The sequence below is a fragment of the Lepisosteus oculatus genome, chromosome 4, assembly GCF_040954835.1.
Source record: "Lepisosteus oculatus isolate fLepOcu1 chromosome 4, fLepOcu1.hap2, whole genome shotgun sequence".
Classification (NCBI taxonomy): Eukaryota; Metazoa; Chordata; class Actinopteri; order Semionotiformes; family Lepisosteidae; genus Lepisosteus; species Lepisosteus oculatus.
This window is the reverse complement of record NC_090699.1, coordinates 55,231,700-55,248,455: the sequence shown is the minus strand read 5'-3', so window position 1 is coordinate 55,248,455 and position 16,756 is coordinate 55,231,700. Positions and strand designations below refer to the sequence as shown.

Here is a 16,756-nt window from a genome sequence, read left to right as displayed (position 1 = left end):
TATTTCAATGTTAGCCCCATCAAAAATCAAAATGTTTGTATATCAAGAAAAAAAGAAAACATCACCTTTTATCATCTCAACATAACCTTGGAACAGTGTGTGAATTATTTTCTGTCTGAAGACTTTCAGGAGTGTCTTTAATTGTGGGTTAGAGCCAGATATTCTGAGCTGAGAGGTAACTGGTAGGAAATGCATTGTGACTACATTCTAGGGCTTGACATTCATTATGAAATGCACTGGCTAATGGAATTTAAAAATGACTCGCTCTTCTGAACTTTGGTTTACTATGTGCATGTAAAATAGCTAATGGAAGGAATTCTAAAAATAGATTACTGTTGTCTAAATGTACCAAACACTAGCACAAATGTTTAAAGATTCAGGGTATCTGTCCTTTTGTCATTTATGCTACACTGGCTCACAGTATCTTGTGTTTGTTTTTTATGAGTTTATTTGTTTCATTTTGATATGGTTTTATTGCTTTAAACCTACTTTTAAGTATATACATATCAAGAAATGCCATAAAATCAGAAGATCAAATGCAAAAATAAAACACATGGCGCTCAGCAGAAAGCCTAGAATTAAGGTAAACAGGAGACAGGACCTACATCTCTGACAGAATAGGTTGCAGCTTGTTTATGGCCCACTGGTACACTTCAAGAGTCTTTGGATTCATGTACACGAGAGGTGGGATATCACCGTTTTCTGGGAGGGAAGGAGAAAAACTGAGAATCACTTTACTTACCATACCATTTCTCATCACATTGGAGCCAAGTCAGTCACCAATTATTATTTAATTACACGCTGAAGAATACATTTTCCTGATTGGTAACAGCACTTCTTTTGCCCTGCACCTGCTTTGCGCTGTGCGCTGTGCGCATTTATCTCAGAGATTGATGGTGTGACTGGGAAAATATGCCTCTCTCCTGTGGTTTCAGCCTGCTGTACTTCATGCGTGCCTTCTTTCAAAAGCAATAGATGTTACTGGTAGGAATCCTTTCTTGTAATGGCTTTGTGCAGTAAATGTGAAGATAAAACCAGTGAAAAAACTAATAGCTTTTTGGAGAAAAAAAAAGAGAACTTTTACCTTTGTAGGCTAATGAAAAAGACAGGTTAGTAAGGTGTTCTTCCATGTACAGTCAAAGAGTGGAAGAAATAGTGAAGCAAGAACCTTGATCTGCCAAAATAAAACAAGGCAATAAATGGCTACACAGTGCCAAACCAGAAATTGTATGTACTGTAGATGTGAATGTAATAGGGTGGCATGGTAGTGGATAGCATTGCTGTCTCGTAGTGCTAGGTTACATTCCTGGGGTGCTGGCTGCATGATATTTGGATGTTCACCCAGTGTTAGTGTGGGTTTTCTCTTGGCACTCTGGTTTCTTCCCACAGTTCAAAGACTGGTAGATAAATTGGCTACTGGGAAAACTGGACTTTGTGTGAGTGTGTGCATGTTTGTGTCTGTGTGTGTGTGTGCCCCGTGATGGACTGGCGTCTAGGGTGTTTCCTACCTTGCACCCTCTGTTAGCCCTCTCCCCAATGACAGTATATGGGATAAAGCAGTTAGAAGAAGGGATACATGAAAGGATGTATACATTATATCATGTATTTTCTACATCATCTGTAAAGACGGGATTCTGTATTAGGTGACTCTTGCACAATACTAGCTGTGCATTTCATCCTGTAGGTTCTAGATAAATAGAAGGTCTAGAGACAGAAGCATCTGCCCATTTTTATAATTAAAGTTTTAGAATAGTAATATAAACTAAAAATAGAACAGTAAATATTAACCAAAATATAACTACTTTTTATAGATAATATTTTACATTCACAGATATCATATGATAGCTCATTTTGACTTGTGCCCACTGTCTGCTGGGACAGGCTCTGGATCAGTACAACCCTATACTGGACTAAGCAGCTTTTGAAAATGGATGGGTGCATATTGTGGATCTTGGTGGGAAGACCTGCTTTTCACATTATGATTCTATCTTGTTAAACATGTTTCTGTAGGTCACTTGAACTTCTGTTATGCTGTATGACAGTCTCTGAAGATTATTATACATTAATAATCAATTAAAAATATTATGTATTAGTTTAGAAATGTAGTCACAGTAGACAAAAACACAAAAATCTCCTTACTAGCAAAAACCTGCTTGTGATTACCATCCTAGGTCTTGGGAATCCCTGTTTCATTTCAGAGGTTCTTGTTAAATGGATTCATACATTTGTTCATCTTTCATTCAGCTTTAAGTGTTGTATATAATTGTAGCAAATTGTAGCTCTTTGAAGAAAGGAGGATAATTAATTCAGAACAAATTAAGATTTGTCACACAACGTGACGTATTAACGTGACCTCCATTTTATAATTTAATGTAAACAATGTCTGTTAAAAACTTGTCAAACAACAATAATAAAAATAAACTCTAAACTGCTCATGGCATCCTTGATCCTCAAAGACAGAATCACGAAACAGAAATGTTGGTGTGAATTTCTAAATTAAATGCAAGAGTCACTTTCATCACCACCATCATTATTATGTGCAGTATACTTTTATCCAAGACAGATTACATACCGATAATCGTTGTTTGGATAATTAAGAGAAAATTAAATCCTGTAATGAGATCATAATAGACACTACTAATGGTTTTGTGGGGTTTTAGTATTTCTAGCCAAAGAATTGATTGTAATCAGTTAAGTTTCCTGCTAATAATTCTTTGGAGGCCTACTGTCTGGGGAAACTGGGGAGATGGTTTTTGTTTCTGAATTAGTTTTAAATGCCTATGGCAATCCTACAGAGATATGGAATAGTCTTGCTCACAAAGGACATGACAAAAACGTAAGCCTGACATCAACCAAAATTTTAGAGAGGCAACAGAGGTGTATTTCTACTGTATACCAGTATGTTGGAACACAAAATTTAACATTTAAAATAATCCAATGTTTCTTAACATGAAGGAAAAGAACGCACCCAAGGCTTGATTCTCCACTGCTGACCTCTTTTTTACCCCCATTGAGCTGAGTTTCAGTCGTGCTGCTCTCAAAGATGTGGCTGATTCATTGCTTATGAGAACCTTGCTGCTTTGTGCTGGCACTCTGCTTTTGGGGACTGGCACCACACTGGTCTGTTTGCTTGAGCTCTTGGGGGCTTTAGTTGGGCTCTTCAGCAGCAAGTAGGGCCTGGTGCCAGGTGGTACAGTGCTCAGCTCCTCCCAGGTATAATGACACAGGTTTTTAATACCAGCAGGTAGCCACAGGTTCATCTCCTGGCAAACCTTTAGCAACTTCTCAATTTCTGCAAAGAAATGTGGAGCTCTTGCAATATACAGCTCAAAGAGGCTCTCTAGGTCCATGACTTTTCAGCTTTAACACCTACTCATGTACGATTGAAGGAGCTCACATATTCAGATCAGTCTAATCCTGTGAATTTGGCCTATAAATAGTTGCAGAATGGGAGGACATTATTTCCTAGAAGAAAGAAAATATGGTTATTTATACTGTACATAAAAAAGCCAACTTCAACACCACCCAATCAAAACTGAATTGTGTTAAATTGTCAAAGTTTTGGCATTGAGCAAGCAGAGGGAAATCCTTGTTTGCAGTGGTGAATCATTGAAATGAAATGCCATGACTAGTCAGATACTGAAAATGTACTTCAGGGTCAAGTTCTCCAAAGAGAATTAATGACAAGGATAATACTTGGATCTACATTGTCCACAAATCAGGCATTTCCTATTAGGCTATTTCAGCTTCAGGTAAGTGCTTTATAGTGGGAGAGTTCGTTGTAATACTGCCTACTTCTGAGCCAGTTATACAGCATCCTGTAAATTCTAAGATTGCTTAATGCTCTCCTATCAGAGTCAGCCTCCCTAGAAAACATTTGCTTAGCTCATACAATTTAATGATATCAGGCTCGAATGCAATATAAATTAACAAGATAATATATTCAATATAATACAGTACCTTCAATTTTACTCCTAACTGTTCCTCCCATTTTTATAAAAAATGTATTTGTGGACCAGGAAAATGTGAAAAAATACCAAATCTCTTCACCTCACAAGAGTTTTTCTGTAAACATATGGTACTTACTTTGTCATGTTATTCTAAGTTACATCAGAATAAATGCCTAGAGAAATTAATTTGTTGCCTTTTGCATTTCAACTGCAATAACTATGTCAGAGTTTTAGAACCCTTATTTGTCAAAAGAGTCATATTCTGAATTCTAGTACTTGTATAGAAGGTTCTACTTTCTATGAGCAGCTTTGTCCTAGTCTTCTCTTAACAATCAATAACTCAGTAAATATCTCAGCACTATCACGCAGCACACATTCAAAACAGTTTTTGTTTTATTTGGCCATTTTAAAATCCTGATGTATTCATTTGCTATGACAAGATATAACGATTATTATAAGATTATAAATTATTTTCACATTTTAAAATGCTTTTTTCTAACTATACAGATTCAAGACTTCCCTTAAAAATAAATCCAGCTTTGCATTTTATTAATCTGTAGTTTTTGATATATTACCTATATTGTAGATTCTGAAGTGGTTGTAGCTGTATAACATTAAGCATCTTATACTCATTCCAGAAAGATTATAATGCAATTATAATAATAATGGTTATAAAGAGAAACAAAAACTCTCCAAAAATGATGAATTAACAGGTATGATGCCACCTTTGCCAAAACAAAGGCATTAGTATTTCCTTTTATACTTACTGGTAGCATGATTTGAGAATTCCTTTCAGTTATTTAAGTTTTTGAAAAAGGTAATGTAAGGAGGCATAACACAATCTAAGACACACTTTCAAAATCATGCAAAATATATACAAGACAAAATGCAAGGAACAAAAAAGATAAAAATTACTAGACATTTACTGCTATTCCAGTCCTATAAATGGTATAAAGGTCAGTTTGCTAGCTCTCTCCCTAAATACCTCATCAGACCTAAGCATTGCTACTTTCCATATTTTGCGGTGGTCTTGTTTTACTTGTATACCAGGGCTTGCCCCTAAAGAAATCTCACATTGTTGTGCCCAGACAACACTGTCATCTCACTTTTAAGACACTTCACAGCTTGGTGCCTGTTGGCCCTCCTGTAGGAGAATGTTAAGTGGCTTGTGACCTGAGCAATCCTCAACCTACAGGATGCTCACATGACTGGTGCAGGAGACTGCTGTTGAATGCACAGTCCAGAACTGAGAGAAAGAAAGTCCTGCTCCACTGAACAGCGAAGATGGGAGGATTAATTCCAGTCCTAAGCGAATTACTGCTAATCTTGAAATGCATTTTTTAAAAGGACTGCTAAAAATGATATTCCTCACTAACTCCACCTTAATATGTCAAAATATCAGGCCAAATAATCAAACAGCAATTTTCCACTAATTACTTTAAAGGAAAATAGTACCACACTTTGCCCTATTTCCGTTTAAGATGGATAGTCTGTTTTTTAGCAACTTATAGAGAGGATCAGCATGTCGTTAGCTTGTTAATGGGGTTATGCCCGCAGAGAAGCTCCAAGATCAATTTTATGATTCTGGTAATATTGCAAAAGGCATTTGTTAAGAGATAAGACGTGTGTAGTACACATGGGTTTTGGAATCATTTATTTTACCTTAGTTTTATTTAAAGTATTTCTTTACTGCTGCTTCCTACAAAGAGATTAAATTCACTTTCCCCCCTTATAATTAACATGCTGTTTGTAACTGGACTTAGTGCGATATACAGTAGGTGTCTGTTGTACATAGAATTACATACACATATTTTCCTTTTTGTGAGAAAAAAGGACCCAGTTTTTAATATATGAATACGAATCTTAACTTTTCACTTATTTGATTTTTGTCTGAGAATTATTATAAAACGGAACATAAAAAACTGGATAGATCAATTTCCAACTGTTTTGTACACAGACTAGAGAAGCTACTGAAGAGAAACACATTTTGCGTTTAAACACTTTACATTTCTTATAGGGTTTTTTTTGCCAGAAAGATACTTCAGTTTTGGTCACTAAAAAATGTAAGAAAACACTTTCATTTATAGAAGTCAGTTGTTTTAAGGGAAAATAAAGCAAACTGTAATGTGTCGTATTTTTAAAGAACTTAAAGTGTCTATTTCCTTGATATTCCCGGAAACCATGAGTAAGCATTTTCCATAGATGAAATACAACTTAGTTTTTTTAATCAGGGCTGATAATTGAAAGTAATATGTTATTGATCAGTAGGATACCTACAAGTAAGTCAAAGTAATTCCCGCTTCTTCTTCTGTAAAAACGCTGGCAGAAATCTCTTGTTAATAGCTACTCAAATTAATACTAGAAAACATTTTCTGAAACACATCTGCCAAAATCGTTTGTTTCACACAATGATATATTAAACATATAAGACACAACATAGCTCCAATAGTTGATGGCTCATCAATTGAGAAGGCATTCGATTTTTTTAAGAATACATTTTAGTCAGTGAGCTCTAATCAGATGGACTTGTTAATGAGCATTCTGCCATCTACTGGATTTGTATTGTTAACGCATTTTCAAAACTGTGCTTATAAGTCAGGAAAAAGGATAAACCGTTTATAACATACCGACGCTTCCAGACAACATCGCTTAAACATAAAAGCAAATCAGTTTAAAAACGACTTAAAACTTTGTACAATTCTATACGAGTAAATACATAAATATAAAATTTAAATAATTAATCTGATAATGGGCAGCACAGTGACACAGCAGTTAGCATTGTAGCCTTGCAGTGCTGGGGCTGTGTTCAGTTCCTTACCTGGAGAGCTTTCTGCGTGGAGTTTGCACGAGGGGTTTCCTACAACACTCCAAAGATTTACTGGCAGCTTAACTGGCTTCTGGGAAAATTGGCCCTGGTGTGAGTGTGTGCGTTGGTGTCTGAAGTCTCTGCCCTGTAATGGACTGGTGTCCTGTCCAGGGTGTAGCCTGCCGTCTGCCCCTTGCTAGCTGGGATAGGCTCTGGTCCCCCCACGACCCTGAATTAGAAGAAGCGGTTAGAAATGGATGAATAATCCAATAATTTTCCAAATCTTTATAACTGATATTTAAATAAAAAATTAGATGTTTGACATACATAAGTTTTTTTCTTCCTAAGCCAGACAATTAATATATTGTGTGTTAATACAGTATGTAGAATGAAATTGTTGCAGTGATTGCAGCTCAGCAGAGAAAAAAATATCCCCAATCATCTCTTCACTTGCTGTGACTGCTGAGATGAAGACCTTAACATTTGCTGTTACCCTGGAGATAAAAAGGAAAAGGAAAAAGGAGAAGGAATCAAAAAGGAAAGTCACCTCACTGCTGAATTTCACAACTAATATTGGGAAGACCAGCAGGAACATATGACTTAAAAAAGTGATGACAGCTATTTATATACAACAAAGAAATCAAAGAAAAGCTACACAATATTTTGACAGAGTAGCTTTTCCTGTGTTAAAGGTGTTGATAATATTCCTGTCCTTACCATGAATTTAAAGCGACTTAAAAAACGTACCAACTGCTTCCCACAGTTTCACTTTAAGATGTTTCCTTAGAAAGCCTAACTAAAATGGTCTGAAATTTGTTACAAATATACTCCAACTGCTATGACTGCATAGACATATTCATAGCAACAAATGTGTTGCTTAGTGTTCCAGACTACTCCTGGATTGACTCTGGATTTGAGCGATTGAGACAGGGAGCTTTACGTAGTCTATGTGTTAGGTTGGTTTGATTGGCTACTCTAAATCGTTCCCAGCATGACCTGTACCCGTTATGCAACAAAGCCTAAAATTACAGTGTTTAGGGGTTTTAAATCCCACTGTCAGCATTGCGTGAAAACAGCATCCATGATAGCGTAAAGCCCTGAATTCCAAATTATGCAGCCTTGAGACAGTAAAAAAATGTCTCTGTATACTAAGCAGCAGTACTGAGAACATGCCTTCAATATTGTGTTAGTTTCAAATTTGAATTGGAAGTAAACATGCAATCATACTAAAGTATAATAAACCTGTCGATCACCAGACCAATACCTCACTTTTCCAAGTTATGCACACTTCTCTTACCCATGTGAAGTGCTGCCCTCTGATGGTGGTTAATATTAAATATTAGGATTTCTCTCACTTTAAGCAAATGGACTGCATTTATTTTCTGTGTACAGGATCACACAGTACAGTATTCCAAACATTATGAATACATAACACAGATCACTTATTACTGTAACCAAGAGGGGGCAGGGAGATAAAACGCAAAATTTAAACTGCCCACTAGTTTATGTCACAATGCATAACTGCATCCAAGGCACCTTTCCAGTTAACCTGTATCTTCCGAGAACACATTTAGGAGGTCTGACACCATAAAATCATTTAATTTGGTAACTGAGCACCAATAACTTAAAAAATTGTACTTTTGAGACATTTCGCAAGACTGAAATCACTGAGATTAATGGCTATTTATAAAAGAATTGCATGTCACAGCATACAGATTTTTTTCCCTTTCATTTAAAGCAGTTTAAGAGAAGCATATGCTTTTTACAGACAAAAATACATTGCCCTGCGGGTCCATAACCATGTAAAAGAATAGAACATCCAACAGGATGGCTGTCTCCAATGGTGAACTATATATTCATCTTGAGCAGAGAGGAGAAGGAAACAGCAGCTTACGTTTTGATGCAAGCTGACTTTAACAACTCATAGTGCTGCAGCCCTGAATCCCAGACACAGGAACATGATTGCCAAATAAACTGTACAACCAGGTTTCCAATACACCAGCATGCGTCAATGGAGCAAATTCTGAACATCGATTTGCTTTTCTGTGACAGTTCAGGTCTTGCAGTGAAGAATGGGATTATAGCCAAATTAAAAAAGGTTTCCAATTGACTGACATTACTCTGCATTCTAAACTAAAGTGCAGGTTTAAAAAGAAAAAGTCCTTATTAGAGCTTCAGAGTATTTTGGCATTACTTTTCAAAAACACAATGTTAATTAAAAAAAAATACTGGATTACTCTTAAATGATTAACTGAATATGAATTCCAAGATGCACTCTAGTCAGCAGTTTCATTTGGACATTAAATCACTTCCAATCATTTGAAAAATAGCACCAATTTCTTGTCTTCACTGCCTGCACCTTCAAATTTAATATCTTTGAACAGCAATATAACAAACTTTGAATCCTTTTTTTACCAAACTTGTCCTGATTCCTTTTGAGACACACTGTAATAATGTATTAATACAACCTATCTAAACCTGAAACCTGTAAAAAGGTGCACTAAATAAAACATCCATCTTCAACCTAAATATTAAGTTACAGATTTTCCAAATAAGTAACATTAGATCTTAAAATATTGAAATAAAAAGTATATACAAGGAAAAACAAAATGAGGCTAAATCCACATAGTTCCACGTTGATTCACTTGTAGATCGGGATAAACAGTTGGTGTGGTTTTTGAAGCAACAAGGCGTGAACATGTATCATATCCAGGCACTTTTGAGTTGGTGCAGTAGCAATTTTATTATGAATTTATGTGATAAAGATATTTCAAATTTTTTCAAAAGGAAATAAAGTGGTGTTCTGTCCCATGGACCCATGACAGAGAGGGCTCTGCTCCTATGCAGCTAAGTTAAAAACGCAAACTGAGAAAAACACAAGATCTCCCTTGAATAATGCAATGTGACTGCAAAATAATGCCATCAGCTTTCTCTGTGGTGCTGATGCGCTTCCTTATAGTACTTTATAAAGGACACAAAAACATTTCCCAACTCAAAAGTGCTTGAAAACCCAACGACAGAACTGAAAGCTATAGTTTGCCTCGTGTTCTCACAACAGCCGGACAACTCCACAGAACCGTACGAGTCTGTGCCAGGCTGCTGCAGAGAGTCTGTGGCTCCTGCCCGATACTCTGCAGGGAGGACCAGTGTGTTCAGGTTGAGTGTTTATAATAAGACAACAGTTCATCCAGACTCTGCTGTGGGGCTGACGTTTGCGATTGTGACTCTGACTGGGACGAGGCCATCGGCCCGATGTTGTCTCTGCTCTCTGAATTCTGGGCGTGTCTTCCTTGGAAAGGATATGTCTGCTTGCTTCTGTTCCAGTTCATCCCCTGGCTGGGTTTCGTGTAGTCACTGAAATACTCCGTGGGAGGTGCAAACTCTGCATCACGCTCCTCTCTACGCTTGCTTGACCAGTGGCCAAAGGAAAAGGCTGCAGGAACAATGAAACAAAACTGAATTAAACCCATTAAATGCGATCATCCAGAGCATCTCTTTACCATGTTGAATACAGTTTAATTCCTTTCTTCATTGTGACTGTTTGTACTTTCTCCTCATGCAGCACTTGGGGACAAATACTGTAATGGTTAAAGATATGCACTGAAAACTCATATAGAATTATTCAGGATTGAAAATTGTGCAAGATTGCTCTGTTACATAAGATGGTTATTGCCACTACTGTATCTTCTCTGTCATGGCTACAACTGCTACATGCATTCCAGTGAAAGGACTTTGACACTGTATGAGATAAACTAAACTAGAAAGTGTTTAAATGGGTTACCTTTCCCTCTATCCCACTCTCGCACATGGGGCACACCAGTCTTGGTGTCCTTCCTCTCCTGTATCTCAACTTCAGTCTTCTTGTGTGTGGAAACAGAAGATGGCTCCTCAGAGTCTTGTTTGGGCTCTGCGATGGGCCCAATGAGCTCTTCCTCTCCTAGCAAGGTATAAGTACAGAACACAGGCTCAGTTTTCAGTTACTTACAATTAATATATGCAACACCACGGAGAAACAAATCTATTCCTTCCACATTTTTCAAAATGACAGATTATAAATGCGTTCATATTATTATGAAGATTTAGGAGACTACATTCTCTAATAAGTAAAAAAAATAATGACGTTTTAATCTTCTAACACAAGCAATTATAAGGATGTAATGAGTGGGGCAACAAACGTTTTAATGTGTACTCAAATGTTCATTGACAAAAGCAGCTGCTCACTAAAAACTGCTTTTCCCAAAAAGCTGTCGGTCACAACTGGCATGGGAGGGTGACTATTGTATCATCTGTCTCCCATGTCACCACCCATCTTTTCCTCCCATGGGCTCACAAAAGCAAATTTCTCTGGGAAGTAGGGATCATGTATCCACTATGTGTGTGTTGTCCTTCATCACAAGTGTGTTCTGTTCATCACAAATAACAGTTGACACATCGTTGACACAATGTTTTTGCATTTGGACTGACCTATATATGTCGGGCCAGACAGTTAAAAATTTTTGTCAGCACTAACTGTAAATGTTTTATTACAAACTCATACAGGGTGCCAAAAATAACTAAATATACTGCTCGCAAAAGAAATGCAGGATAAATTACATGCAAAAATGCCCTTACCTTCTTTATCCTCTACCGCCAACTCTTCTTCTGTTCCATCAAGGTTTATTTTCTTCATTTTTCGCTGTCGGACCTTTGCTAGTCTAGCATCTAACAAGGCCTTCCTTTTCTGCTTTAACTTTTCCCGCTTAGTTCTCTGATCCATAGTCTGCAAGACAAAACGATCTTTTGCTCTTGCTACAACAGCAGTACATTGTCATTCTCAGAATTACTAAAGTGGAAGTAAGGTTCACAGGAAAAAGTCTTTACAGAGATGGAATGTATTCAGTATGTTTCGATACACAAGTAGAATTTAAACATGTGGCAGAAAAAGTCACTATGGTATTTCAAGATTGCTAAATTCCATCCATCAGGGATCTCCAATCCTTCTCCTGGAGAGCTCCAGTCAAGCAAAGATTTGTAGATCATAATTAAATCATCAGCATTTCCTTTGTGATTAACTAACCAGATGGCTAGTTATATTAATCATAATTAGCACTCGCATATCAAGAGTCTTCTTTATTGTACAAAGTACTTGCTCAGTTCAACAGCTAACTGATGCTGCCCATCTTTAGAAGCAGGTGACCCATAACGAGACTGAGGCTCTACAGGACCAGGGTTGAGGACCCCTGACACAGATTATAAGCTTCAAACATATGAAAATGATAATGGTACAGAGAATCACTGCATTCTGGAGTTTGTAGAGCTTTGTATATGACAAAAGTAAAAAAAAGGATTTAAACCTGTTAAGGTTACACACCTGGTCTCTCAGCATGTCCAAAGTTTCCCTTTGCTTTGTTCGTAGAGCTTGATCTTGAGCAAAGGCAAAATAACCCACACCAAGCTCACGGGCCTCTGCGCAAAACACAGTAAACAAACATATCCATTAAAAAGAAAGCCTTTCTACACAAACATAAGTTCTTCCTTCAACACGGAAAACACACATTTTAGATAAGCACCTCTCTACAAACCTCTTGCTCATTCATTTCATGTCTTCAAGATAACATAAACCAGATGATGTTTCTCCAAGTTACCAAATTCAAGAGACAGAACAGGTTTGTATGCTTTTTGCCCAGTAAATAACGTCCCTGCAGCTAAAACCAAACAATACAAACACGCAATGTCAAATGTTAAAAAAAAAAATGCAAAGGCACCAAGAATGTAAGGATGCAATAAAAAGGACAAAAACAAAAGTATTTTTGCACAGCAGTTCATTAAATGCATCCACATCAAAGACAACTGTGATCATACCAAACAGCCTGATGTTTTAGTCACAGTAAATTGACACAGTTCACAGTTATGTTCATTTTTACAGATCCTCATTAAAACAATATTTTCATTGACACTTTTCCAAAACTTAAACTGACTAGATTTTCACTTTGAACTTTTCAAAATTACTTTACAGGAATCAGTGAAATCTTTGCCGGTGGACCCTGAAGAGATAAGAGAGATGCCCGGGAAGTGAGATAATAATATCATTGCTTGTTTTTGTATTTTTTTTGCAAACTATGCAGTCTAGTGGCTTGAAGTAGGCCTTGTGCTCAAATATATTTAAAGATGCTGCCTGTCCTTGGTCAGGAAGATAAAGGGCATGTATTTGGTAAGCTGGCTGTATGCCCAGAACATGAAAAGAACTAACTGTTGTTTAGTCTGCAACTTACTGTAGATATAATTAATTGGCATGTGTTGCAGTCTTATCATTTGTTTAGAATGTGTCATAGTAACTCTTTTTGTTTTAAGGTATAAAGGACCATCTTCAGCTACTTATATTTTATGTCTGGTGGTTGCAAGCCGGACTTCCATATGCATATGTAATAAAGGGACTTCTGCTTCACAGACACCTGAACTTTGTCATTTGTATGACACAACAACACTCCTCCGCAACTGACGTGGAAATTCACTGTAAGCAGTCTGCTCCTTTCGAGCCCAGTTCGGTGATGTTGGTTGTTACCTTTCTCCCGGATGTCTTCATAGTGCACTGGGCCCACGGGTCTTTTCATGGCTTCCTCTTCCTCTCTTTCCCACTCCCTGCGCTGCAGCTCCCGGCGCATGTCCTCCGACAGCAAGGTCTTCTCTTCAGGCCCGCTTCTGTGGGGGCAAGGAGGCACTGTCATCAGTGTGAGAGATCGCTGGAGTTAAGAGTCAGGCTCAGCCCAGATTAACCTTAGCTGTCCTTCCACCTATTTTTCCCCACTGTTTGCTCCTGATGAGGGTCGCAGTGGAGGGCAGACCAGGCTTCCCTTCCCTAGCAACGGTCTCCAGCACCTCTTTGGGGACTTCCAGGTGTTCCCAGGCCAGCTGAGAGATAGGATTCCTCCAGTGTGTCCAGGGCTGGCCGGGGGTTCTCTTCCCAGTGGGCTGTGCCTAGTATACGTCCAGCAGGAAACACCTGGGGAACATCCTCACCAGATACCTAAACCTTTCAATCCAGAGGAGCAGTGACTCTACTCCAAGGAAAAGAGCAGGATAAAAATATCTAAATGTAATGGAAGCTTTTTTTAAATTTATGCTGCTAACATGCATAAAATATTCTGAGTGATTTGTCTCCATAAGTACAGACGGTTTTAAAATGCCTTCTGTATTTAGATGTTGCCATTGTATTTTTTCCTTGTTGGCAAAACTTTTCTTGAAAGACCTGAATCTTCATAAACACATTTTTCAGTGTAAACCTATAACTTCAATATAGACTAAGGGCAATCTTCCCTTAAAATGATAGAATAAGGTATTCTATAAAACAACCTCTGCCCCAATAACTTATTTTAGGCAGGACTAAACTAAGAAGGGGGCAAAACATTGCTCAAACACAACTTCACTCTTTCTCTACCTTTTTCCCTGTAGATCTCTGTCCATTTGCATAAATCCAGGCAAGTCCTTCTTCATGCATCTTCTTGATCGTCCCAGACCATCAACATAGTCCACCCTGGAAAAACAAGACAAAAGTACATTATTAGAAGCCAGACACAAAAGTTACGTATTGACCGTCTTCATTAGGTGTTGAACCTTTCAGAAAGAAAACATTTGCAGTGATAATGGACACAACTGTGACAGGAACTTAAAAAAAACAGTAGATACAAGCCTTCTCCTTCTCAATGAAGTTGGTTGAGGTTCACAATTAGAACGTTATTTGTTTTCTTGATGCGATTAGAGATTGGAGAAATTCTCCATTTACAGTTTGCTTTGTTGCTTAAAAGAAATGTTGTTGCTTTTCCCCCCCCATATGAATCTTAGACTTAAAGCTGCTTCAAACCACTTCATTTAATTGCAGCGGCACGCTCTACCATTCTTCATCTGGGTTTCCAGGAGGTGGAAGTGGAGTGTCGGCTTCAGAGCTCTCTTCTCCATTCATATCCCTGGACCTCTCTGCTGCCTCTTTCACACACTGGGCTTGCACCTCCTTCTTCTGGTCAATGATCTTCTGGGTGAAATCCACCAGGAACAAGCTTTCTGTTTCTTCATCTGATGGAATGAAAAATGAGGCCAAAGCCAATAGAGGTAAAACACAAAATTCAGATATAAAGGAAAATCATATGTATAACTTTAATCAAGGGGATAACCCCTGGCTTGTGTTTCTCACCTGGAAAGTCTCCTTTAGTCATCTGCTCGTACAGCTTAGCTTTCTCTTCAAGTTTGCGTCTGTTAGAAGTAAACCAAAAAAAAACTGTGATAAAGTAAATATGAAAAGAAAAAAACAGGTCCTTCCAATTAAAGGTATTTTCTTTCACTCTTTAACCCTACCAGGAACAACTGCGGGGCCATGCTTATGAATTCTTTAGAGTCTTAACAGATGAATTTGGAAGAAATGTAAAAAACAATAGTACTTTTTTCTGAATGAAGCCAGAATTTTTATTACATTGATAAATGTTAAGAAAGTTACAAAGTGCCATTTAAACATTTCAAACCATCTTAATGGAAACCATTTGCGAATGTCATGCTCCAGTTTAAACATTTGATCAGGTATGTGTTCACAAGAAGAGGAAGATCCATTCAACCACATTACACGGCAGTTCTCATGACTCAACAGGGGATGCCCATACTTTGCCTCGTCCAGAGTTTTCTTCTCTTCACTCATTTGCTCCACATCTTTCTGTGCTCTGGCTGCAACCCCTTCATTCGGTTTACTCCAAATACCAGGTTTCTACAATACATATCACACAGAATAACTTCACAACAAAAACTGAGAACTTACTTAACCACACAATGAAAATTCTTGAGAAAGATATTTAAACATATTTAAATGAACAGAGCCTAAAGTAGGCATTATCCCAGCTGTAAATTGAAACTAGAAACTTGCTTTTTGTATTTTTCCTCAAAAAAACCTAAATAATCTAGAGACTTGTATATGACAATTCCTATATATGTTGGTCTACAACATATTTATTGCTCTGGTTGTTATTATTTATTATCTTGGTAATGTACTGCCTACATTGTGTGTTGTTGTCTGTTGTACTGTGTCATCTGCTGTACTGTCTACGATCCGAGAGATAAGCGTGAATAAGAATTTAAATCAACATGTAGATAAGGCATTAAACTCCTACCTTTGCTTTAGATAGTCTATACCAAAGGCATAAATCTTAGAAGTTACTACACTGTAGTACTTTGGCAAATGAAAATTGAAAAATTGTTGTTAGGCCTAGCTGGAAGTTACAACAAGCATGTACCTTATTAATAGGTTTTGGTTTCAATGGGACACCTGCATCTTTTACTAATTTTTCCTGTTTAAATTCCTCTTGCTTTCTGTAGAGCTCAGCTTTTAGGTCAACCAACTGGAATGGGGAGAAGAAAAGAACAGTGGTTAGTATCAGAACCTTTCAAAAGAGCAGTTATAATATACACTTTAAGTACTCAACTATTTATTATCTAAACAGAAGACGAGAGAGCAAAAAACGTAAATACTAGAACTCCTTGTTTTAATCTAATATTATAAATCCCACAAAAACACGGTGTCATAGTAGTTAAAGCATCGGTAATACAATTACCTTTAAATACAATACAATACTTTTTTCAAACACACCAAAGCCTTACCAATACCGGAGGGGTGATTTATCACAAACATTAATTCACTGAACCCAGTGTTGTCAAACACAAGATGCTCTACAAGTGCAACTGAATCCGTTCCAGATACAATACTAAAACAATCCGTTTTAATAAGAGCTTAGTTGCAAATACCATACAAATACTTTTTAAGGAAGGAACATACCGAGGAAGCTGTCACGTCAAATGGCTTCTTCTTCTTATCCATTTTGAACAAATAAAATAAAATCAGCAGGAAACTAGACTGTAGTTCCTACTGCTTATCCACGATGTTGTTAGTGTTAAAGCGGTGCATCATGGGAAGCCAAATACTTCCGGTGGCGTGTATCTCACTCATTTCAAAACAGATTGATTTTCTCATTTCAACATATCTCGTTTT

The 16,756-nt window shown here is 37.4% G+C and overlaps 1 protein-coding gene across 1 annotated transcript; it reads right to left on the bottom strand.

Annotated features, from left to right (window-relative positions):
* Nucleotides 1–8,111: 8,111 nt before the first annotated feature.
* Nucleotides 8,112–16,663, bottom strand: ccdc174 (coiled-coil domain containing 174). The gene is made up of 11 exons (XM_006630718.3): nucleotides 16,544–16,663; nucleotides 16,005–16,109; nucleotides 15,381–15,481; nucleotides 14,921–14,979; nucleotides 14,625–14,802; nucleotides 14,171–14,266; nucleotides 13,298–13,434; nucleotides 12,107–12,201; nucleotides 11,368–11,515; nucleotides 10,538–10,693; nucleotides 8,112–10,189 (listed from the first exon to the last, which is right to left on the bottom strand). Exons 1-11 carry the CDS (start codon nucleotides 16,583–16,585, stop codon nucleotides 9,909–9,911), a joined length of 1,398 nt encoding a protein of 465 aa, XP_006630781.2. The 5' UTR covers nucleotides 16,586–16,663; the 3' UTR covers nucleotides 8,112–9,908.
* Nucleotides 16,664–16,756: the final 93 nt, after the last annotated feature.

Bases quoted from the DNA above. Each gene is read 5' to 3' on its own strand.
- ccdc174 (XM_006630718.3), bottom strand. From the start codon at position 16,585: ATGGATAAGAAGAAGAAGCCATTTGACGTGACAGCTTCCTCG. The intron at 14,267-14,624 runs GTAGAGCGTGCC...TTGTTTTTCCAG, and splicing joins GGAAACCCAGATGAAGAATG to GGTGGACTATGTTGATGGTC. The intron at 10,694-11,367 runs GTAAGGGCATTT...ATACCTTGCTAG, and splicing joins GGCGGTAGAGGATAAAGAAG to GAGAGGAAGAGCTCATTGGG.